At 37.3% G+C, this 22,596-nt stretch overlaps 2 protein-coding genes across 2 annotated transcripts in view; one reads left to right on the top strand and one right to left on the bottom strand.

Annotated features, from left to right (window-relative positions):
- LOC134744169 (uncharacterized) overlaps positions 1 to 22,596 on the top strand; it is a 62,123-nt gene that overhangs the window by 35,823 nt on the left and 3,704 nt on the right. The window lies entirely within an intron of this gene.
- The window catches only part of LOC134744261 (serine/threonine-protein phosphatase 6 regulatory ankyrin repeat subunit B), a 51,165-nt gene continuing 31,712 nt past the window's right edge, over positions 3,144 to 22,596 (bottom strand). Inside the window, exons 6-19 of the mRNA XM_063678013.1 lie at positions 21,828 to 22,041; positions 21,010 to 21,206; positions 15,862 to 15,960; positions 15,636 to 15,780; positions 15,390 to 15,547; positions 14,078 to 15,305; positions 13,795 to 13,994; positions 13,177 to 13,713; positions 12,865 to 13,071; positions 12,040 to 12,730; positions 10,235 to 10,455; positions 6,437 to 6,565; positions 5,020 to 5,155; positions 3,144 to 3,409 (exon numbers count right to left, since the gene is read on the bottom strand). Coding sequence (XP_063534083.1) covers positions 3,186 to 3,409; positions 5,020 to 5,155; positions 6,437 to 6,565; positions 10,235 to 10,455; positions 12,040 to 12,730; positions 12,865 to 13,071; positions 13,177 to 13,713; positions 13,795 to 13,994; positions 14,078 to 15,305; positions 15,390 to 15,547; positions 15,636 to 15,780; positions 15,862 to 15,960; positions 21,010 to 21,206; positions 21,828 to 22,041 — 4,386 coding nt within the window. The 3' untranslated portion in view covers positions 3,144 to 3,185. The remainder of the gene's footprint in view (positions 3,410 to 5,019; positions 5,156 to 6,436; positions 6,566 to 10,234; positions 10,456 to 12,039; positions 12,731 to 12,864; positions 13,072 to 13,176; positions 13,714 to 13,794; positions 13,995 to 14,077; positions 15,306 to 15,389; positions 15,548 to 15,635; positions 15,781 to 15,861; positions 15,961 to 21,009; positions 21,207 to 21,827; positions 22,042 to 22,596) is intronic.

The following is a 22,596-nucleotide window of genomic DNA, read 5'->3' on the forward strand; positions in this document are numbered from 1 at the left end:
AAGTACGTTTTATTTCTTTTTTTTACGTTAAGCAAGTAAAATTTTGGTTTTAAATGCATAGTTGTACAATTTACACTTTGATAATTAACTCCCCATTCCATAAAAAACTATATTTTTGCCTAAATTGTTAATTGAAAGTACCCTCAAGAAATACTACTGAAATTTATACTTAGCCGTTTTTTTAAATGCACATGTATTTTACTTTCCTCGTATTCGAAATGAAAAGTAGAGTGTTTAACTCGGTGAAAGGCACCATTTCAGTCTCGAACTATTTAACTACCTCGACAGATATGGGTGCCTTTCATACCTTGGTTAACAATCTGATATTATTGCTCACTGTAAGTACTTTTCTTTAAACAGTCAACTACTAGGTACTCATTGAGATGATTTTAACAAACTCAAGCTCAATATGGTTTCGTTGTCTTATCATTTACTTTATATGGCCAATTTCGGTCTCTACTATTAGATCAGCTCGATGTCATAATAATATTGCATCGTCACCGGCCGGGCCGTCATATACATATATAACAAATTTGAATGCTAATATTGTTCTAGTATATCTTCCATGATTTGACCCACAACTACTAAATAACACGAGGAGTAAAAGCTTTTAAAACGGACGGTAATAATAGATGTAGAATTATTTCTCTCATTACTATTAAAGGAAGCAAGGTTGTCAAAATAATCAAGTGTTTTCTAAGTTCGTGGCAGTTAATTCGTTAGACCGTGCGCGTGCACAGCCATGTCTAGGTACTCGCAGACGGATTCCGATTCGGACCGATAATAAACCTCAATAACATAGGAAATTTTAAGTTTGGCAATTTTAAGTTAGTAAATTAGATCTTTCAACTCTAAAAGATGTAACCATGTCAATGAACTATAAAAATACCTCGTTGTAAACCTGTTTAAATATACTCTTCCGTTATTGATTCCTCATGATAAAACTAATGCGCTGCTTCAGATATAGAAAAACTCACATAAAATAAAATATGAATCGTGATTCATCTAATTGCTAATTTAATTGGGAAATAGATGTACATAACAAAATATAACTAAGTATATGTAGAAAACAAATATACACAAGAAACAATACAAATACACAAATGCACAACACTTTTATTTACAAAAATGATTAGGTTTCTAAAAGAACAAAATAAATAGGACAAGTTTAATTGGTTTAATAATCTATTTCTACTTTATTACAGTACAATACCTACTTACTTACTTAATTAGATGGAAAAATATTATTTTCACTATCACAAACACTCGGTCCGTATTAAAAGTACTATCTTATTATATAATTTTAAACAAAATTAACTATAAATGTTAAAGGTAAAATTCTAATTTATTTATTGCTTTAAATCTCGACCTTATTATTATTCAGAAATCGCAAAGTTAAAAAATGTATAGTACAAAATGGTAAAACCGAAGATAATTTTTACATCTACCATGCATTTTATATTTACAATAACGTAGATAGCCTAGTGCTTGACACTGCACCAATAGTTGCCACCTTCATCTTCAACCTTAATTCTTAACTAATTAGATGTGGTAAACATGTTCTTAACTACTGGAATTAGGCAGCTGTCCGACTGCTAAAGAAAGCGACTTGCACGAAAAACGGACATGTCCCGTGTGAGTAAAAGATTTGCTTTTTGTTTTAATCGTTAGACTTTTTACACTTCCTATACAACTAAAATATTTATGAGCAGAAAATACTTAATCATTTCAGTCCTTTTATTTCTCACTAATCGTTGGCATCGGGGCGCTTGACTGTCAAACACTAGGAGGTTTATCTTATATTTTTCATGTTGTTAAATTTGCTGCCACCGCAGAAAGAAATTTGCGGTTTTGATTTACACTGGTGAAAACATAAGTATCTAGGATGCGGTATCTTCAATTTTCGATCATGTTTAAGTATTAGATTTAACGACGGGTATTAGTAGGCAGATATCTATATTTTTCATTAGGAGATTACATTATTATTAGTTTCTATTTCCATGTAATACCTAAGATGAAGTCAAGTACAGTCAAGGGCATAAATATATATACATTCCCAAAATTTCAAAAATATGTGTACGCTCTTACACCGTAGGAGACAATAAAGTCGTGTTCACATATTTTTGAGCCATTTGGCTGGATCGATATTTTTGCCTTCGACTGTACCTACAAAAATTAAGGAATTATTAACTACAATATATTTAACCGATATCGCTGTAATATATATACATATTTTAATTTAAGATTGGTCCGCATACTGCACGGTGCTGGATCTTTTCTGGAATAGACCATTACACCGATTTATAATACCCGAGATCGGAAAATGTACCAATCTTTATACAAGTTCAAGTGCCTGTCATACTAAATGCGCAAAAAATGTTGCAATAACATATTGCGAAAAATTCGGTCCGCATTCACACTTGAGTGGGGCGGCGCCCTTGACATTGGTCGCGGTGATTGTGAATTTGCCGAGGTTGACGATGCACAATAATAGGTAGTTAATGAAAACAAAGAATGATACACATTACGACGCGTCGTTTTAGGCTAAAATGTAACAAGTAGAAGTAGATTGCAGTTATAAAAAATCGGTACAAGCAAGTACAAGTATTACCTAATTCTCATAAGTTTCATACAGGCTGTTTTTGTTATGTCTGTCCATACTTTGTGAACAACTTTTACTATGGGGCCAACCCCGAAATCGCGAAAAATAATCTGCTGTTTCATAGAAAACACATGATTAGCAGAAATGTATATAACGGAAGATATTTCTTTCGCGATTTCGGGGTTGGCCTCATACTAAAAGTTGTTCAGTATGTTGTAAAACACCCTGTATGTACAGTTAGTATATATGATACTTATGATTTGTTCATATTATTTACAGTACAGGACATGGATTGTATAAAAGAGTTACTTTTAAATACCTATATTCAAAATTAATGTCCATGAGTCTAGAAGTCAAGCGATCTTACCGCCATTATAAAACGTGACCCAGACGCCGTTCAATCAATTCGAAATTTCTAAAAATTAAGAATTTGAAAAAAATTAAGAGTAGTGTTCACGTTATAAAGTGTCCCAAACTCCTGGTCAGATACTGACACTTCGTCAACGATTGCTTGAAAGGTAGGCACATGACGTGATAAATTTATTATGTTTATAAACGCATCCCTCACTATCTTTCTATGGGTTCAAGGCGGAGCCCCTACATTGTTGGGGACTATTTCTGACGTGTTGTCGGCCTCTTCCAAGTCGGTATCCTTAAGTACCGGCTCCTCGGGCTCGTCGCGCATGAGCGCGCGGTACTTCTTCGCTATGATCTCCCAATCCACGACGTTTTCTATTCTCGTCATGTTGTTGAAGCTCATCTGGGAACCCAGTGGGCTCAAGTGCACCACTGAGAGACGTGTAGACTCTAGAAGGGTAAATTTCAATATGTTTTTTTTCTCATAGGTGGAAGATAGGTAGGAGGTATATTAGAAAATTATAATTATAAGTATGTTTTTGAGCGTTCTTCTGAGAAATCTTGTAAAACGATAATAGGGTTTTGGTATCTCGATATTTTTTCTCGAGGCACGAGAATTCTCGACCAGCATTTCTCGAGTTTCTCCAATATCTCGAGAAATTTGGAAATGATAAAAATAAGGAACGATGGTTTTTTTTTGCTGTATATGTAATATTACAAATTAGACTGATAGTTGAAATTAATTAAGTCAAATCTTATTCAGTAAACAATGCATGTTTAAAGTCTGTCAAACAACTTTGTCAGTAGAATAAGGCGCGAAATTAAAATGTTCTATGGGACGATTACCCTTCGCTCCTACATTTTTTAAATTTGCCCCTTTTTCTACTGACGGAAATGGCTTGACACTCTATAGTTAACAAATCAACAACAAATCATAAATATAACAAATAATTTGTTGGCTTGCTGACTCGGCTGGTCTATATGTATAAAAAGTAAAGAGTAAAATGGTACCTAATAACATTTATAATTATTAGGTTCCTACCAGTCCAGTAGGTACTAGTTACATGTACACTGCACTACACTAATTTACAGAATTTTGTATGCAGGGGGGGTGCCTTTTCTTTGCAGCTGACTGTACAACAGTCTTTAATTAAACAAAAAATTACTAGTTTGTATTTAATTATTATATGTATTTAATTTTCAATCTTTCAATACTATACGGTCATTTCGTCGATGTTGGTTTATGAGATGAGTGTGACAGCTTTGTAAATTTTGGATGTAGTTTTTCCTTTTTGGGGTTCCGTCAAGCGTCAGTCAACTAGGAACCCGTTTAGTTTCGCCTGTTTCTCTGTTTCTCTGTCTATGTCTGTACGTCCGCGACTTAGCTCAGTGATTGTTTGTACAAGGAATCTGTTATTTGGCATGGGTATTCTCGTATATATCGATTACGCGGCCAAGTTGACTAAAATAAAAACCAGAAAAAGATTTTTTTAGGGTACAGGCAGCACCAAAAAGAGAGGATCGAGAATTCTCGAGCAGAAACCCTAGACAATGCGAGTATACTCGTAATAACCTTACATTCATTTTAAAAGTCCACCAATTTGAATTTTGAGCGACTTTGTACCTTGGTATAGTGTCAATGACTTGTCCTGTCGGCTTTCATATTAATTATTATTGCGACAAGATACAAAGTGGCCCAGAAATCAAATTGATTGACTGGTTCATGACTTCATGTACATATATAATTACGATCTTTTCCTAGAAGGATGGGCAGAGATCACAGATTTCCATTTGATACGCTCCTGATACATCGTTCACATCATACATTTTCAAACTTCTTGCATTATCGTCGGGTTGGAATACAGTTGACCTGACCTTTCCCTATAATTATTTCGGTTTGATGGAAAAATAATCCCGCTAACAATAAACAGCGGTTATAGAATACTTTGAATTAGAAAGGTACTAGAAGTTAGGTAGAGTAAAACCTATACAAAACCTAACTTTAGATTCTTGAACTTTGACACTTAGAGAACAATTTTTTATTTGCTTGCTTGATTTACCTTTGGGTACAACTTGTCCCCTCTTCACCTTGGACAGCCACTTGGCACCGGCCTTGGTCCTCGCGCTCATCTGGTCCTGCCTCTGCAATCCAATCATATGCACCAGGCTTGGACGCTTCTTCTTTGTTATGCGACCCTGTGCAATGATATTAATGGAGCGTCACTAGGTGGCGTGCGAGTGCATATAATTGTTCATCAAAATGTAGGTATAAAGTAACGATGGTTAATGATCAAAAATAATAAATTGATCATCGAACGGACGACTGATTTGTGCTAGTGGCATCTGACTATAAATAGGCAATGTGTGGGTACCATAAACGTCCCGTTAGTGACGATTGTTTTCAAACAAAGGATTCTGCCTATTGAATTATTCATCTGTTCATTAAAAATAAAATCTCGTGTTCACATTCATAAGAACAAAAGAGCCAATGTGTTGTGGAAAAATTCTGTAGTCAACATGGGGACTTCATGGTTCGTGTATGTAAGTACAGCAGTGATGATGTACCTATAATTGTAGTGTATAGTGATTCTAAATACGAGTTGGCTTTCAGCTAAGTAACTGATTTGATTGATTTGCATTTAGATCATAATGCTGGACTTGGATTGGACTGCTTGTAACTTTAGGTGAATCCTCTAAATTGCCTTTCCCGTTATTAAGACTGCTGAATGTGGACGTCCTGGTTTGATTATATTGTTCTGTTGTTAGCGTGATAATTAAATATTCGTTTTTAATAAGTTTAAATAAAATTAAGAATTCTCCCGAAGCGCTGGTGGCCTTGCGGTAGGAGCGTGCGACTTGCAATCGCAGGTCGCGGGTTCAAACCCCGGCTCGTACTAATGAGTTTTTCGAAACTTATGTACGAAATATCATAAATTTGATATTTACCAGTCGCTTTTCGGTGAAGGAAAACATCGTGAGGAAACCGGACTAATTCCAATAAGGCCTAGTTTACCCTCTGGGTTGGAAGGTTAGATGGCAGTCGCTTTCGTAAAAACTAGTGCCCACGCCAATTCCTGGGATTAGTAGCCAAGCGGACCCCAGGCTACCATGAGCCGTGACAAAATGACGGGACAACGCGAGGAAATGATGATGATGAAGAATTTTCCCGACATACAGCTTCGGTCTACTTTTCTTTGAACTATGATGCATGATGTAATGTAACAAAGTAATACTTTTATACTTAATTTGCATCGGGAGTTAAATAAAGAATAGACATTGTTGAAACCAATGTGCAATGACTGTTTTTATTTAAATCTCTTTGTGGGCCATTTGCTCAATGGTGGCAACGCCTTTTTAGCCAAAGTTGTCTGCGCTTCAAAAAATGACATAATATGTTATGACGCGTCCTACCTCTATATTCTTTCATATCCTTACATCGCCTCAATAAAGTGTACATTATTGAAGAATAATAGGAACCTTGCACTTTTGGATGAGCCACATGAGCCAGGTGGTGACGAGGTTAAGCGGCGACGGGGCTGTGGTTGTGCGGTGCATGTTGCGGATCAGCTTCGACAGCCCGTACTTCCACTCGATGTCTGATTGAGCCTGTAACCCACTCACTAGTTATCAATTCTTATCATTAGTAACATTATTGACAATGTGCGGCAAACTGTACTTAGCCGATTCTAGTCGGTTTTTGGTTTGGGACTCGATCTTTTGTCATACGAAGTCGAGGCCTTGGTTACATTAAAAGATACCTACATTCGGTGTCTCGAAAACATTTAATCTGAGATTAGGCAAAACTTTCGAAAAAAACCTCAGTAATTTTCATGCTATACCATTTCGTGTTTAGTTAAGTTTTCATTAAATTTTAATCATAAAAATTGAAACTACTTATTTAATATATTTATAACGGTGAATCATTAAAACCATGTGCAATAAAAAATCCAGAAAGGTTTATTTTATTAGGTATAATGTAAGTATTAATCAACATTAAATTTCGTTACCAATTTGCAGACTGGTATCAAATTATAAAAGGTATTAATTTATTAGACTGAGTTCAATAAATAGCTTAGAATATGTTACTATAGTTGGTCAAACCAAATTGGCAGTAAATCAAAACAAAAAAAACTATACTCATCCTTTTCTTTTGGGTGCTAGTACTAGACAAAGATAGTATGAGATTCTATGTTTGAAATGAGACAGTCCTTTCACAAACTATATAATAATAATACAGTGGGTACCCGGCGATAAAATATTGCACATCGGTCTTTGGGAAGAGTCTCGGTTAATTTCGGCTTCGTAGAGCGTTGTAACACTTGCGACACACTACCTATGTGACGTTTGTCATACATAAGATGACATGTTATCGATTTGACATAAACGTGCGTAAACTAATAAAGTCCATAAAGTGCAGTATAGTATTGTATAAATGAAACATATTAAGTTTTATAACAATATTATACTTAGTTATTAGAGAAGCTCGAGAGCCATGTGGTTAATACATAGCGGGCTAAATACTCATGAGACTTAATACATAACAGGCTATTGAGCATAGCCCTTATTGCATATGTATTTAAAATTTGTAAACGTATGTTTGATTTGTCCTGTCCTGTTGGAATTAATAAATTATTATACAATTTTCATTATGTATTCTGTACCTACATAATATACACGGTGTTTTTTTTCAACTCCGTTAACTTCGGGGCATTTAAGGAAACGGGGCTATAACCGCGAAAATCGAGGTTCGCAAATTGCGGGCATTTTTCTCTGTCACTCTAATTACGCCTGTATTGGAGTAAAAGAGAAAGATCCCCGCAATTTGCGAATTTCAGTTTTCGCGGTAGCCCCTCTGAAGGACATACAATACAAGTTAATTTTTTATTTTTCGTATTGTTGTAACACCGACATTATATTTAAATCCACCAAACAATTGAAAACTATAACATGTCAATGACATTTCGAATATCGATCGTCCGTAATACCCAGTACGTGCGTTTAGTAGCAAATTTATAAACTCATATTATTAAAGACTAATCAATACGTAACCAGGCCCTAAGGCAAGGTCTTCACGCTCGTTGGGACCTTATCAGGTAAAAATAACTCATTGATTATCTTCAAAATGGAGTTAATTAGAATGCCGGTTTCTTTGAGAAAGTTATCCGGAATGCACCCTTGAAATAAACGGACTTTATAAAAAACACCGTGTATGTACATAATGCAAGAGAAGCTTTACTCAAGTTTTTGACCTATACTAGATTCTCATTGGATGCATAAGATTTATTTATTTTTTCTTTAAAAAAATATATTAGAAAGATTATTTCTCTCCAAATAGTTTGTTTAACTTATTTAATCTAAATTTTATAACAATGCTGTATGTATGTAATACAGCTACATCGAAAGTTATTATTATTATACCGGGTGTTTCCTGTAACAGGAGCATTAAATTAAGCTGTAGGCTGTACTCCTCAAACTGACTAACATTTGTTCAGCAACTTTTAAAAATAAGTTTGTTTTGATTTTCATTACACTTTAAAGTTTATAAGACGTAATGTATTGCCAAATTTGTTATGTTTAAAGGGTGACAAGCAACGTCAAACACACAGATGGCAGCGTACATTGAAAATAATATTTAATTAGTATGAAAAAGGTATAATCTAAAAATTTCATAATTTTAAAAAGTTGCTGAACAAATGTTGGTCAGTTTGAGGCGTACAGCCTCCAGTTTAATTTATTGCTCCTGTTACAGGAAACACCGTGTATATATTCTTTTATAGGACATTCTTATACAGATTGACTAAGTCCCACAGTAAGCTCAAGAACGCTTGTGTTGTGGGTACGTACGATATATACATATAATATACAAATACATAAATATATAGAAAACACCCAAGACTCAGGAACAAATATCTGTGCTCATCACACAAATAAATGCCCTTACCGGGATTCGAACCCAGGACCATCAGCTTCACAGGCAAGGTCACTACCCACTAGGCCAGACCGGTCGTCAACGTATTATTATTAGCTATCAATGATATCCATCATTAATAATATCCATGTGTAAGTTTAGTATTAAAAAAAATAGAATGTAGATTAGAGGTAATATGTTCGGTCAGATAAGTGCGTAAACACGTGTAGACCTGTGTGTGTGTGTGTGTGTGTGTGTGTGTGTTTGTGTGACCTACGAGTATATACGTATGTGTATGGCACAGGTAAATTATTATAACAGTTTAATTTACTTAGCTACATGTTTAGTTAGATTCATTGTTAAGAGTCCCGGCAAGCTCGGCCGAATTTCACCTTCCCATATAAACGGAGTTTAGTTCTCATTTTAAAACTGCGGGTTGGATTGTAATGAAATTTTGCACATACAATGACATGAGGTATATATAGGTATGTAATTAGTTTTAATAGCTCCAGTTTATAAAACAAACGAAATAGAGCTAAAACAGGTTTTGTATCAAAAACTTAAATTCGCTGTATTTTTTGGGGGTTCCGTACCCAAAGGGTAAAAACGGGATCCTATTATTAAGACTCCGCTGTCTGTCTGTTTGTCCGTCTGTCACCAGGCTGTATCTTATGAACCGTTATAGCTAGGCAGCTGTAATTTTCACAGATCAAGAATCAAGAATCAAATGTTTTATTCGTGATAAACTTAAAACTAGAATTACATACAGAAGTATAACTAAAACTATAAGAATTTATAGAATAGGTAGGAGTTAAAGTTTACCACGAAAATGGTCTCGCCTCAGCATAATGCTGACCCGAAAGTCAGCGCTGATCTTCCGGCGGGATCATTTTGGGCCACAATCGCAGCCGTACGACACGGCCCAACCATAAGCTGAACGCAGCCTTTGCAGCAGCGACCAGCGCCATTTGTAGATGTATGTATGTAGATGTATTTCTGTTGCCGCTATAACAACAACAATACTAAAAACAAAATAAAATAAATATTTAAATAGGGCTCCCATATAACAAACGCGTTTTTTTTTGTCGTTTTTGAGCGTAATGGTACGGAACCCTTCGTGCGCGAGTACGACTCGCACTTGGCCGGTTTTTTACTATGGTATCTGAAGCTACATAAACTAATTACAGACATAGATATACCTTATCCTATTGTAAGTACAAAGTTTCAGAGCAAACTAGCTACTCATTTTAAAATGAGAGTGTAACTACGTTTGTATGGAGAACCGAGCTTGTAAGGGTCCCCTTAAGTTATGGCATGTCAATTCGTAATGCATAAAGTGTACGTGATTTGTATCCCACGGAGGTTACCTGAATACGCTGGTACGTATCTGACATCATAGCGATGAGCAGATTGATCAGCACGACCACGGACACCAGCATGTAGATCCCGAACACTATTTTGAAGAGATAATTGGTCCAGAGCGGCTGCACGTTGCTGTCGTTGCGGTGCACGCGCGTCTGCTCCGTCGTAGTCTGGCCGAACACCGCGAAGAACAGCAGCTCGAACGAGAATATTGGATTCATGGTCACTGCGAACAAATGTACACGCGAGGTGACACACGCAGTTACCTGGATGCGCTGATAAGTGTCCGACATCATCGCAATGAGGAGCGTGACCAACACCACTACCGACATCAGCAAGTATCCTCCAAACACGAACTTGAACAGGTTCTGGCTCCACAGGGGCCGCAGGGCTGAGACGTAGTTCAGGTCCGACAAGGTGAGCTGGCCGAAAAGGGCGAAGAACAATTTCTCGAACGCCTCGATCGCCGACAATGACGCTAGAAGACAATACTCAAATGGGCCACGTTTTTTCGGTTCTATTCAAACATCAAGACACGGATAGGTTAGGTTGATGCAACGCTCGATGATATTGCTCTAGAGCTGTTCCTTGTGAAACAGAAAATAAAATAAAACATCACTTAATCAAATAGAAAAAAAAAACACATTCGGCAACTTTGTTTGGAGTTAACACATAGGGCTGTGAGAGATTTTGGATAAAATCTTTAAATGATCGTGTAGGAGAAAGGATAAGGAAGACTGATACTTTGGTTTTAAATAATGAAAGAAAATCAATAAATTTGGAATGTTTCACTTGTGCGATGAATGATATGATCGGAATATAAACTTTTTTTAGGTTAGTCATTACGAGATCATAGTGTCAATTAGTATTAATTTTGAGCTATTGCATCAATCTACCCCGTCCCTCTACTTCAGCTAGGTGTCACAGACATGGACAGCGTGCGCGCCCGGCGCCACATTGAGGACAATCAGCCAAACATATCCGAAACATAAAGGTGCCTCAAGAGCCAAGACACCGGTGTAAAGTAAACGCAGGACATAAGTCAGCCACGGCATGCGCAAAAAAACTTGCTCCATCAAATGCGTGAGGTCGGCCACTCATTCCACTAAATCTAGAGTTGTGACGCGCAATGCATGTTCTGTGTCGACATTAATAAGGTAGGTAGGTACTAAACGTTTTCATAAAGCGCGCGCATGGCTCAAGTGAAGCAGAATATGCATTGTTTACGGGGTCTTAACAATTAGGTACAAGACAATCTAAACCACTTCGCTGCTATAACTCATATCGCATTTGTAAGTTCACGACGATATAAATTATAGAAAACGATATTTTTATATTACAATTCCTAACACATTCCACATGAGGTGTTTGTATAGCAGCACAATAATCTAACAAAACAAAAATATTTAACATTTATTTCATTCAACGATGATAACATTCTCGATGTGATATAACATTCAAGCTTTTAAGCGGATGCATGGGTCATTAGAAAATAAAGAAAATAAGCACATCGAGATAATATGCGATCATCGTATGAAAGTGAAACATGTAGACTGACTCTGGTCTCTAACTCGGACTTACGTCCCGTCGGCTGCCCCTGTTTCCTTCGGTATGATTCCCCGGGCAGTAGGTTTGTCCATTGTTCATCATTTGTTTGTCGTTTGGTTCGAAGATTAGCATCTATCATGTAATTTGGATTAATAACACTTTCGGACATTCCAACCTAACTACAGTAAAACTAAAAAAAAAAAACATAAATATCTAAAAATGATTATGAGTTTATTAAATGATGTAATAGATTCACACTCACCGTCGGAAAACAGTTTCCTCCGAGCCGTTCTGGCAATTTTTGCGTCCTCTGGTTTGACAATATTCCTGAATGGCTGGTTTAACGCGACGATATGCATCGAAAAACCAAATACAAATATCGCTAACACTGCGAGAAACCTTCCCAAGTCTTTCATGAGGTCACCGATGATAATGGCCCATGGCCCGAACAAATGATGGAATGACAAGAAATCCAGGATTTGAACACAAGCTAGTAAAAATGATAAGGCGAAACACTGATTTCTACAGTACATTAGAGTTGGCCAGTATTTTTTTTCGACAAATATCCAGCCCACGACATGCGCGGCTACCCCTATCATACCCAATATTAATACTGCTATCTTAATCCACCCTAAGCCTGATTTGTCACTGGGGTTAGTTAGCTCGAACAAAAGAAGACCGCTCAACCAGATGAGCAGCATCCACTCGTACCATCTCGGTACTAAACTTTCCCTAAATATAGAGTTATAAATGGGCGTAATTGCCACTAAAGCTAACAATATCATGAGGTAAATGTGAGAAGTCAAATATGACATGAACTTAATAATTGGAACCTTATTGTATTTTAAAATGGGAAGAGAAAACACCATCCAAACAGGTGGACAGATTATAAATGCGAAAAAAAGGAACATAATTTTGATGCCAGTCCATTTGAGGCTCCCTCTCCAGAGTTCCTGAAACAATACAGATGTTGTATGTTTCTCTAACATGTGAGTAAGAGGGGGACACCAATAGTTGCCGGCCACATATTGCAGTGAAAATATGGCCCGTTTAGAAGCCCCTTTATAAAAAGTTACCTATATTTTACCTGAAGATATCTTTGAACAACTGTGTGAGCAATGACTTCTTTTTGTTCATTCTCAATGAGAACATCGAGGAATTCGATGTTTCGGTTGTCGGTGGCGGTGAGAATGTGCCCGGCGGAGTCCGCGCCCGCCGCGAGCGCCAGCAGCTCTGTAGCCATCGCCTCGCATTGTTTTCCCGCGGCGATGAGGTCTTTGGCACGTTCCTTTTCCTGTTACGGACACACAATGCATGTTAAATACTTGATGCTATCTGCACGACTCCACATATCTAACTACACTATGCCAAGGTCGCCAGGTACAAACAATGATATTACCTTAGTAGATAAATTAATGTAGATGTTGGATAACTTAGCGGCGGTATCAACGGGCGCCGGTGAAACTAGCACGAACTCCTCTATTGGTATATTGTTGTGATTTTTTGAGCACACCATGAGGTTGTAAACGAATCGTTTGTCGTCCATTAAAGATTGTGTGTCATGCTCTTTGTGTAACAAGTACTCAAGGACATCGTTGTGATTTTCAGATGCGGCGAACCATATAGGTGCACAATTTAGATTCGTTTCACTTTTAGGTGATCCTCCAGATTCGCATAGAAGTTTGACAACGTTGAGGTGCCCGGCTTTTGCTGCACAGTGTAATGGCGTCCAACCGTTTTTATCTGTGGCATTGATTTCTGCGCCCTGACCCAGTAACACCTCAACCATCTGGTAATGTCCATGGGTAGAAGCTATATGCAACCCAGTTTTTCCATGCCGATCTGTGCTTTGTAGTAACTCCGCCGATCTACTGAGTAAAAGACCGACGATCGACATATGCCCACCGAAGCACGCAAGATGGAGTGGATTATAGCCCTGAAAAGATTTTCGACATGTGTTTTAACTACTTATAATATTATATTAATCAACAATAAAACGATAAACATCGACACTGACATTTTCTGTGCTAGCGGCGTCGACTTGCACTCCCGCCGAGTTAAGTAGTAATCGCACAACGTTTTCGTTGCCGTTGTAGGCCGCCAGGTGAAGTGGAGTCAGGCCGGACTCGGATCCTAGTACGGGAACTAGGGATACACCGGTTGGGGCTTCCGACTTTACAGTTCCCGGGACATAGGACAGCAGCTCGCGGACGGTTTCTGTGAAATACAATAATTGATATCATATAACTCAAGCTGGTTGTGGTACATTTTGCAATATTTTATAAAACAAAACTAAGTACCAGCTTGTCCGTAATACGCTGCTATGTGTAAAGGAGTAAGGCCTAGCTTTTTACTCGATATCCTCAAAGTGTTTGTTGACCTCATGACATCTAATACATTAGTATGTCCATTTTCAGCAGCTAAATGTACAGCGGTGAGACCTGCTCTGTTCTCATCGGTACAAGATGCACCCGCTCTTACGAGGACTCGGACCACGTCTGCATGGCCTCCCTCTGCTGCCAACTGCAGCGGAGTAGAGTCGTTCAATTTATTACGGGCAGAAATAACACCAGTCCGATCGAACTTCATAAGTTCTTCAATCACTTTCACTGAACCTTGAATAGCAGCTATATGTGCGCATGTATTGCCGTCTTTTGTAGTGGCCATTACAAGGTTTGGATGTTGCTGTAAAAATAACTGCACAACCTCTGAATAATTGTTTTGTGCAGCGGCATGTATAGGTTTCTGACCTAATTCATCAGTAGCATCGATATTTGCCCCGAGCTCCAACAAAAGCTTACAAACTTCTATTTGTCCGCTAGCCGCCGCTAGATGTAACGGCGTTTGCTTTTTCAGTGTAAGTACATCTATCATGGCGTTATGGTCGCGTATTAAAAATTTCACTAAGTGCGCGTACCCATTCATTGCTGCCAAGTGCAGTGCCGTTCTTCCGTTTCTGGCTTTGGAATTGATAAAGGCTTTATTGGTTAAAAGTGCATCACAGACTTGTAGATAACCGTGTTCAGCTGCTAAATGCAAAGCAGATCGCCCTTCAACGTCGAATACATCTACCCTGGCATGGTTGGATAATAGCGTACTGACCAGTTCCATATGTCCTCTATGGCATGCTATGAGAAGCGGCGTCCAACCAACAGAGTTTTGTTTGTTAAGAGCTCTACCAACGTCAGCAGCTGACATATGTGTTATCATTTCTGTCATCACATCATTATTTCCCGCAATTGCACAAAAGTGAAATGCCGTTTCATGATTATGCTTTGTTATAAGAGTTACATCAGCTCCATTTTCTATGAGGCATTTGACAACTTCTCTGTCAGCTGCGGGAATTTTTACTTCTTCTTTTTTGATTTTGCAAGCGTAGTGAAGAGCGCTTGCTCCATCATCATCTACGGCGTCTAAATATGAAGTCGCGACGCTTTCGCCTTTATGTTCCTTCACGAACTCTATAAGGTGGCGTACGACGTACGGTTGACAACTTCTGCAGGCCATGTGTAGAGGCGTTTCTCCAGTCTGAAAGTAATTTTTAATTTTATCATTTCTTATTCAATCTTTTGATGACAGCATAATAAATGTAGCAACATTAATAAGTCTTGCCTTGGTCTTCTTTAACGGGTCTCCTCCATCTTCTAATAAAAGTACCAAAGTTGCCAAATTTCCATATCTAGCTGCCACGTGAACCGGTGTCATTCCATCCTCGGTTGCTTTGTTCGGCCCAGCTCCAGACTTTAAAAGCATTAATGCGCACTTATCACCTGAAAATTTGTATTAAAAAGTAATATGTATTATGTCTCAACCATTTAATTATATCTTACTATATCGATTACAAGAACCACAATATACCTTCAGGTATTCTCGCAGCAATGTGTAACGGCGTTTCTCGCTGCTTGCCTCCTCTAATGTGAACGTCGGCTCCATAACCGAGTAAGGTTTCCACCACAGCAGGTTTGCAGGATTCCACCGCTATGTGGAGAGCCGTGTAGTTATCCTGCACAATGGAAATGGTAAGCATATAATATTTCTATTTCATAAAATATTTTGATACCCATTGTAAAAGTATGTATCTTACATTAGTAGTCACGTCCACGCTTTCTCCTTTTTGCAGGAGGGTGTTGATAATCCCAACATGTCCATAGCGTGCCGCTGTGTGTATGCTGCGGGCTCCATCCTGTAAAATCCAAATAAGGATATTCGGTTAGCGTAATTGTTCATCAAAACGTCGTTTTGCATGACTTCTTTGCCTAATTCATCTTATAGGCAGTTTGGCCGATCTTTATCATATTTTTGGTTATTGTATACTAATTTGATGCTATTGTGCTTCTGCCCGCGACTTATTTGCGTGGAATTATGATGATTATTGACTCGTAAAAACTATCCTATGTCCTTCTTCGGGCCTCAAACTATCTCCATACCAAAGGGCCTGGCTGGAATGCCATAGTAAAATCGCCCCTGGCTGAATATGAAATATTTTTATGCACGTTTATTTGTCTGTCTTTCCCATCACGGAACAATGTCGTTCCGGACATTTGGGAGGCGTGCGCGGAGCTGAAGCCAACACGTAGAGAGCCTTTTAACTTAAATGAAATCGTACACCGAGCGGATGCTGCCCTTGCCTATATCATAGGACGCACGCAGGGTGTAATGTAAGGACTATTCATGAGGAAGGAAGGAGAGTTGATGGAATCTAAATGAACAAGGCTATTGGGTGAAAGCGATGGACTAAATACTGGGTTATGGCATAAAAAACAGAGCGCCTGCCTAATAAAACGGTATGCAATTTTATTTCCGGCGGACGGTGACTCGCCCTCACAAGATGGGCCTCCGCCCCCACAAAAAGCGGCATCTAGAATGGCTTAAGGGCAACATTGGTGTGAGGGCTCGCCACTTACGTTTCCAGATCTACCTTCGAGAATGCAGCTCTCGCGACTCCACTCTGGATGGCCGGCTATGGCAAGCAGAGGCAGGAGGCAGAGGCAAAGTTTACTAATGAATGGGCCAAAAACTTTTCCCAAAGTATCACACCCCAAACTATTTTACCCAAATAATCATTTCCCAAAAAAATATTTGGCAAAATAACTTATCGCAACTTTACAGTTAGCGAAACTCTTTTTTGGCAAGTTATTTTTTAACAAATAATTAATTACTTAGTCAAGCTTCAATTTACCAAGTATTATTTAGTCAAATGTATCGTTAGGCATGACTAATATTTCCCAAAATATTGCATGACATACGATTTTCATCCCAATAGAGAGACTGCAGTATTTTTATTTGACTGGTATTTAACTGATAACTATAGGTAGATATAGTTAAAAAATGTAACGTCAAAAAAACCATTTTTACTGCCAAAATTAGTAAATGATCACCAAAATTAAATCTCGTTATCCTATTAAATTAATTAGTCCACTTGGTGAGGTGACCTTTTTCTAGTAGCATTTCGTTTCTGTAAGGGTCGCAGTTCTAAACTAACCAAACCCACTTTTCTAGTAGCATTTCGTTTCTGTAAGGGTCACAGTTCTAACCTAACCTAACCCACTTTTCTGATAGCGGTGAGGTTTTGTGAGGATCGCAGTTCAAACCTAACCTAACCTGTTGACACTTTTAGTGACTCATGGTACGGGTACTGGTGGTAACCGTATAGTTTCAATTTCAATTTTGAAACGTATTTATGTGTGGGTTGTTTCACGTTTGCAGAACTACGCCAATTGATGTAAATAAAAATAAATAAATGGTTTGGACATTTTGATGATTAAAAAACATAGTATATTTTTGGTACTGCATTGTACTATGACTTCATTTATGAAAATTACTTTTAAGAACTAACTTGCATTTAAGAATTGTGAATTTTTCTTATTATTTCCAGCCAGAATCACGAGCTCTTTCGTTCGACCCTAATTCGAGAAAAACAGTGTCCCCAAAATTTCATACAAGTTTTGTTTGTCCGATATGTTATGTTCATAGAAGCTGAAACATATTTAAATGGACCAAACAATTGCGGACATTTTTTCTCAGTAAAAACCGGCCAAGTGCGAGTCGGACTCGCGTTCCAAGGGTTCGTTTCCGTACATTACACAATTTAAACAAAAGTATTTTTTATGTGAAACTTGAGTGAAATGTCTTTAAAAAACCCGTAGGGGTCGGATCAAAAACTAAGTAATTAAGTCCGACTCACGCTTGACTGCATATTTCTGATAGGTTTTCCTGTGATCTGTAGGTAAAGATCTATTTTGTGTATTTTTTTCAAAATTTTATACCTAGTAGTTTCGGAGATAAAGCGGGGGAATGGACATTTTTTGCCTATTTTCTTAAATAACTTCTAAACTGTTTATCCTAAAATTCTAAAAAATATATATTTGTGATTCTCATAATGAGCTCTTTCATTTGATATATAACACGATATAGTTTGAAAAACTTTATTTTTTATTTTCTCATTTAGCCCCCAAAAGTGGCCCCCGTGTTTAATAGTAGATTGTGTCACAAGGGAGCAAAATGACATATTTACGGCGAGGGCGTACAATTGAATCCTAAACGAAGCGAAGGATTCTATAATAGAATCCTGAGCGTAGCGAGGGATTCTAACATAGAATCCTGAGCGTAGTGAGGGATTCAAGTGTTAACGCCCAAGGTGAAAATAATTTTGCTACCATGTGACACATACTGCTTTTCACATCACCTATGAGGAAATTACATACTAACATTAGGTTTCAAAACATTATTATTTTAAGCAAAGATCGATACGGACAAAGTGCCAAAAATATGTGTACACGACCTTAGTATAGGTACATACTTCTGGCACTTTGTCCGTATCGATATTTTCAGACGTGACTGTAGTGACAAATTAAAAGTACCTACAGCTCATAATTATGTACCTAATATCTTTTTAAAAACAGCAGCAAACAACTAAAATGATACAATGAAAATCAAGTACATTATTTTTGTAGATTTTTCTGATAACAAATTAGCTCTTACCCCTTTGAACCAAATCTTCGGAAGAACACTATGAAGACTGATATCACTTATATTTATTATTATTAGTGTCGTTACCGGGATGCTGCTTAAAACATCTGACACAGATGAAAAGGCCTATTATTATTGATTTAAACTAAGTATTTACAAATTTATACAGAATACAGAACCGCATAATGCTTTGTGAAATATTTGTACAATTTTTTTTAAATATAAACTTTTTAAATTGCATAGACAAGTATGGCTGCGTTTAAGGAGACCTAAAATGTCAAAATGAAAATTAAATTATTAAACTAAAGTTTTTTTACGTTTCTTTGTAAATATTACGCTAATTAATTAATTTACTTAATTTAAATATGATATTAATTAATATAAAATACGTTAATTACATAATTACATTTTTTGTTTACAATTACAACAAAATATTATTTAAGTTAGAAAAATTGTATGCACGTAATCGATTAAGTATAAAGAAATTGTAATCGATTATCTGCATACTAATTTCATATGTCTTTGTGTCAATATTTCATACTGGCAACAAAATGTCCTTGAACAGAAAAGTGCCACTTTGATCCCTCCTAGCAGGGAAGAAAAGTTCCCTTTTCGAATAGGTGATGTGAAAAATTTATTTGTTTACGTTGCATGTCCGTCTTTGGGTCACAAACTTACGTATGTATACTAAAATTCAACTTATTTGGTCCAGTAGTTTCGGAGAAAATAGACTGTGACAGACGGACAGACAGACAGACGCACGAGTGATCCTATAAGGGTTCCGTTTTTTTCCTTTTGAGGTACGGAACCCTAAAAATGGAAAAAGCTCCTGATTAGGGTGGTTCCCGTTTGTATGGAAAAAGTTCAAACTAGCTATTTAGAAGAAGCGGCACCTCCTTATTTTAATACACTTATTCTTATTATGTTGATAAAATACGTCAAGTTTTGTAACCTTATCTCAACTACAAGGGGGTGCTCAACCACTGAATTTTTTCAAATCCAAAAAAATAAAATATTTATTTTATTTCTATTTTCACATGTGATTTAAGTTTTGAAGTAGAAAATCTGATTTTTTTGCCGTTTTTTTGCGTAATTGTACGGAACTCTTCGTGCGCGAGTCCGACTCACACTTGGCCAGTTTTTTTGGCACGTATTTAACGGGGCAGCTTTACAATGTGTAGGTACAAATAAACTTATTTTTTATGAGCTGTTTTTTTGCATGTTGTTCTTTCCTCGCTATAGTGAGGTGAAAAGTTTTGTGTTACACACGGGTGCAAATGTATTTTACTTCTTGTGTGTTGAAACACTCGCTACGCTCAGGATTCTATTTTAGAACTACTCGCTTCGCTCGTGGTTCAACTATAGAATCCTTTCGCTTGCTCGTGTTTCAATTCCACATGCACTCGCGGGTAAAACTATATTTAAATATATATTCAAAACGATTCGATACTTCGATCCGTAATCACGAAACGCAAGTTTTAAAAATTCAAATCGAACACGAAAAAAAATCACCCCCACATAAATATTTATTTTATTCTGTTTTTAGTATTTGTTGTTTTAGCGGCAACAGAAATACATCATCTGTGAAAGTTTCAACTGTCTAGCTGTCTGTCTGTGTGTCGGTTCATGAGATACAGCCTGGTGACAGACAGACAGACAGCCAGACGGACGGACACGGAACCCTAAATATTTAAGTAAGATACCGCCAGCCGTGTTCGATACGAATTTAAAAACATGCGTTTCGTTTAAAAAAAAGGTTGGGACTTTGTTTTATTTTATTTAATGTATCTTAAATACATATGTACCTATATAAATTATCCTAATAGGATGTCAATCGATTACGTAGTTTGGCAAAAAATAAATAAAAACTGGTTTTTTTTGCGAACAGTAAGCATTTAGGGCATAATATTCAGTAAAATTATATCTAATATAATAATACAAATAAAAGTGCATAAGAATATTTCATTTTCAACCAGGGGCGATTTTACTATGGCATTTCGGCGAGGGGGCCTAGCCAAGATGACAAAAATTTGCAGAAAACGAAACGCTAAGCTAAACTTAAATAATGTTTAGTTTCGTTTTCTGCAAACGATTGTCAACTTGGCTATGCCCCCAGGCCCTCCAATCTAAGTAGGTAATAGATAGGCAGGCAGGCAGACAGACATGACAGACCATACGGAGTTACTTTCGCATAAATAATATTAGTATTTAATACTTACATGTAATTGCGGGCCAAAATAGCATATATTATAAACCATCAAACCTTATTAGGCATATGGAGATAGACTCCTTTCTTGAAGAGCATCATAGCGCAGTCGGCGTGGCCGTTTAGGGAGGCGATGTGCATGAGCGTACTGCCGTCCTTCGTGCGCTCGAAGATAGACGCCTTGAACTTGTCCGCCAGCAGCTCGATGATTGCCGCGTGCCCGTTCTCCGCCGCCAAATGCATTGGAGTCCGGTCTGCAATTGATAGCATTGCATTGTTTTAGTTTAAGCTTTTTAATTATCAAAAAACTTTTTCTTAATTTGTAATTTAAGCCCATTTGCGGGTGCTTGCTATAAGTACTTGAAATGTCTATAAGATTACACTAAAAATACCTTCTTTTAAATAAAACAAAAATTGTTGAAATCGGTTTACATGATAAAGAATTAAGTATCCTTGAAAAACCAGGTCGCGCAAATTAGTTAGCAAATTTTCCGATAGATGGCGCTGTACACAATTACGCTTAATATACTTCTGGTCAAGTCTTTCGTAATTGAAAGTTTGTTCCAAAGAGGATAGAGCGGTGCTGTCATAGTAAATTTTGTAACCATAGTAAATTCACTGCCATCTAACGGAAAAACTAAAAATGTAGATTTATAAAAGTACGATAAAATGTATTTAACTATGGATAAATGATTTTTTTATTTGCATTAATTATTTTTGTATGATTTTGACGCATGTTCTTTCATTGATACGCGTTAAAATTGTTAAATAATAAACGAAACCGTCAACGCCCTCTATACGAGAGTAGGCTAAAGGTAGTGGCGCCATCTGATCTTAAATAATGTTTAAGACAGTTTAAATTTAATAAAATTTACCTTCATTATCAGCAATGGCTGCATTAGCCCTGACTCCGTAGAAGTACTTGACGAGTGGCTCGTCGCCCTCGGCGGCGGAGATGTGCAGCGCCGTCATGCCGGCCTCGTTGGTGGCGTCGATGGCGGCGCCGTAGTCGACGAGGATGCGCGCCATGTCGACGTCGCGTCGGCGCGCTGCCAGGTGCAACGCCGTGTCGCCGGCCGGCGTCGATGCCTGACAATATAAGATGCATTAGCGTCTTCTATTTTATTTATTTTATTTTATTTTGATAGGTACAATAACATAATGCAGGCAAACAACATTGTAAAATATTTCTTACATAAGCAACTTACACATTACTTACATTACGATTACAATTGTACACAACATTATCGTGGAATAATTATTAAGCTAAATACTAATTTTGACTATAAAATCTTCTGTTATTAAAGTTCATAGTAAAAACAAAATAAATTGTTAGCACGGTAAGATAATAAGTATTTACTTACAAATTTTGAGACAGCAAAACATTTTTGAACTTAGGTAAAGAAAAACTCAAAATATCAAAATCAATATCTAAGTTATTATATAAACGACACATTCTAAAGACGGGCGCATTATTGGATACATTGTTATTAGGAACCGTAGGCAAGGCAAACAATTCGAGGTTCCGTGTTCTCTTACTGTTGGCTCTGATAGAAACATAATCCATGAGGTTACTGTCGAGACCACCATGCACAATTTTATGAAGTGTAACGATCGACAGTATCGCGTTCTATGGTATATTTA

This window comes from Cydia strobilella, chromosome 1 (assembly GCF_947568885.1).
Source record: "Cydia strobilella chromosome 1, ilCydStro3.1, whole genome shotgun sequence".
NCBI classification, from domain to species: Eukaryota; Metazoa; Arthropoda; class Insecta; order Lepidoptera; family Tortricidae; genus Cydia; species Cydia strobilella.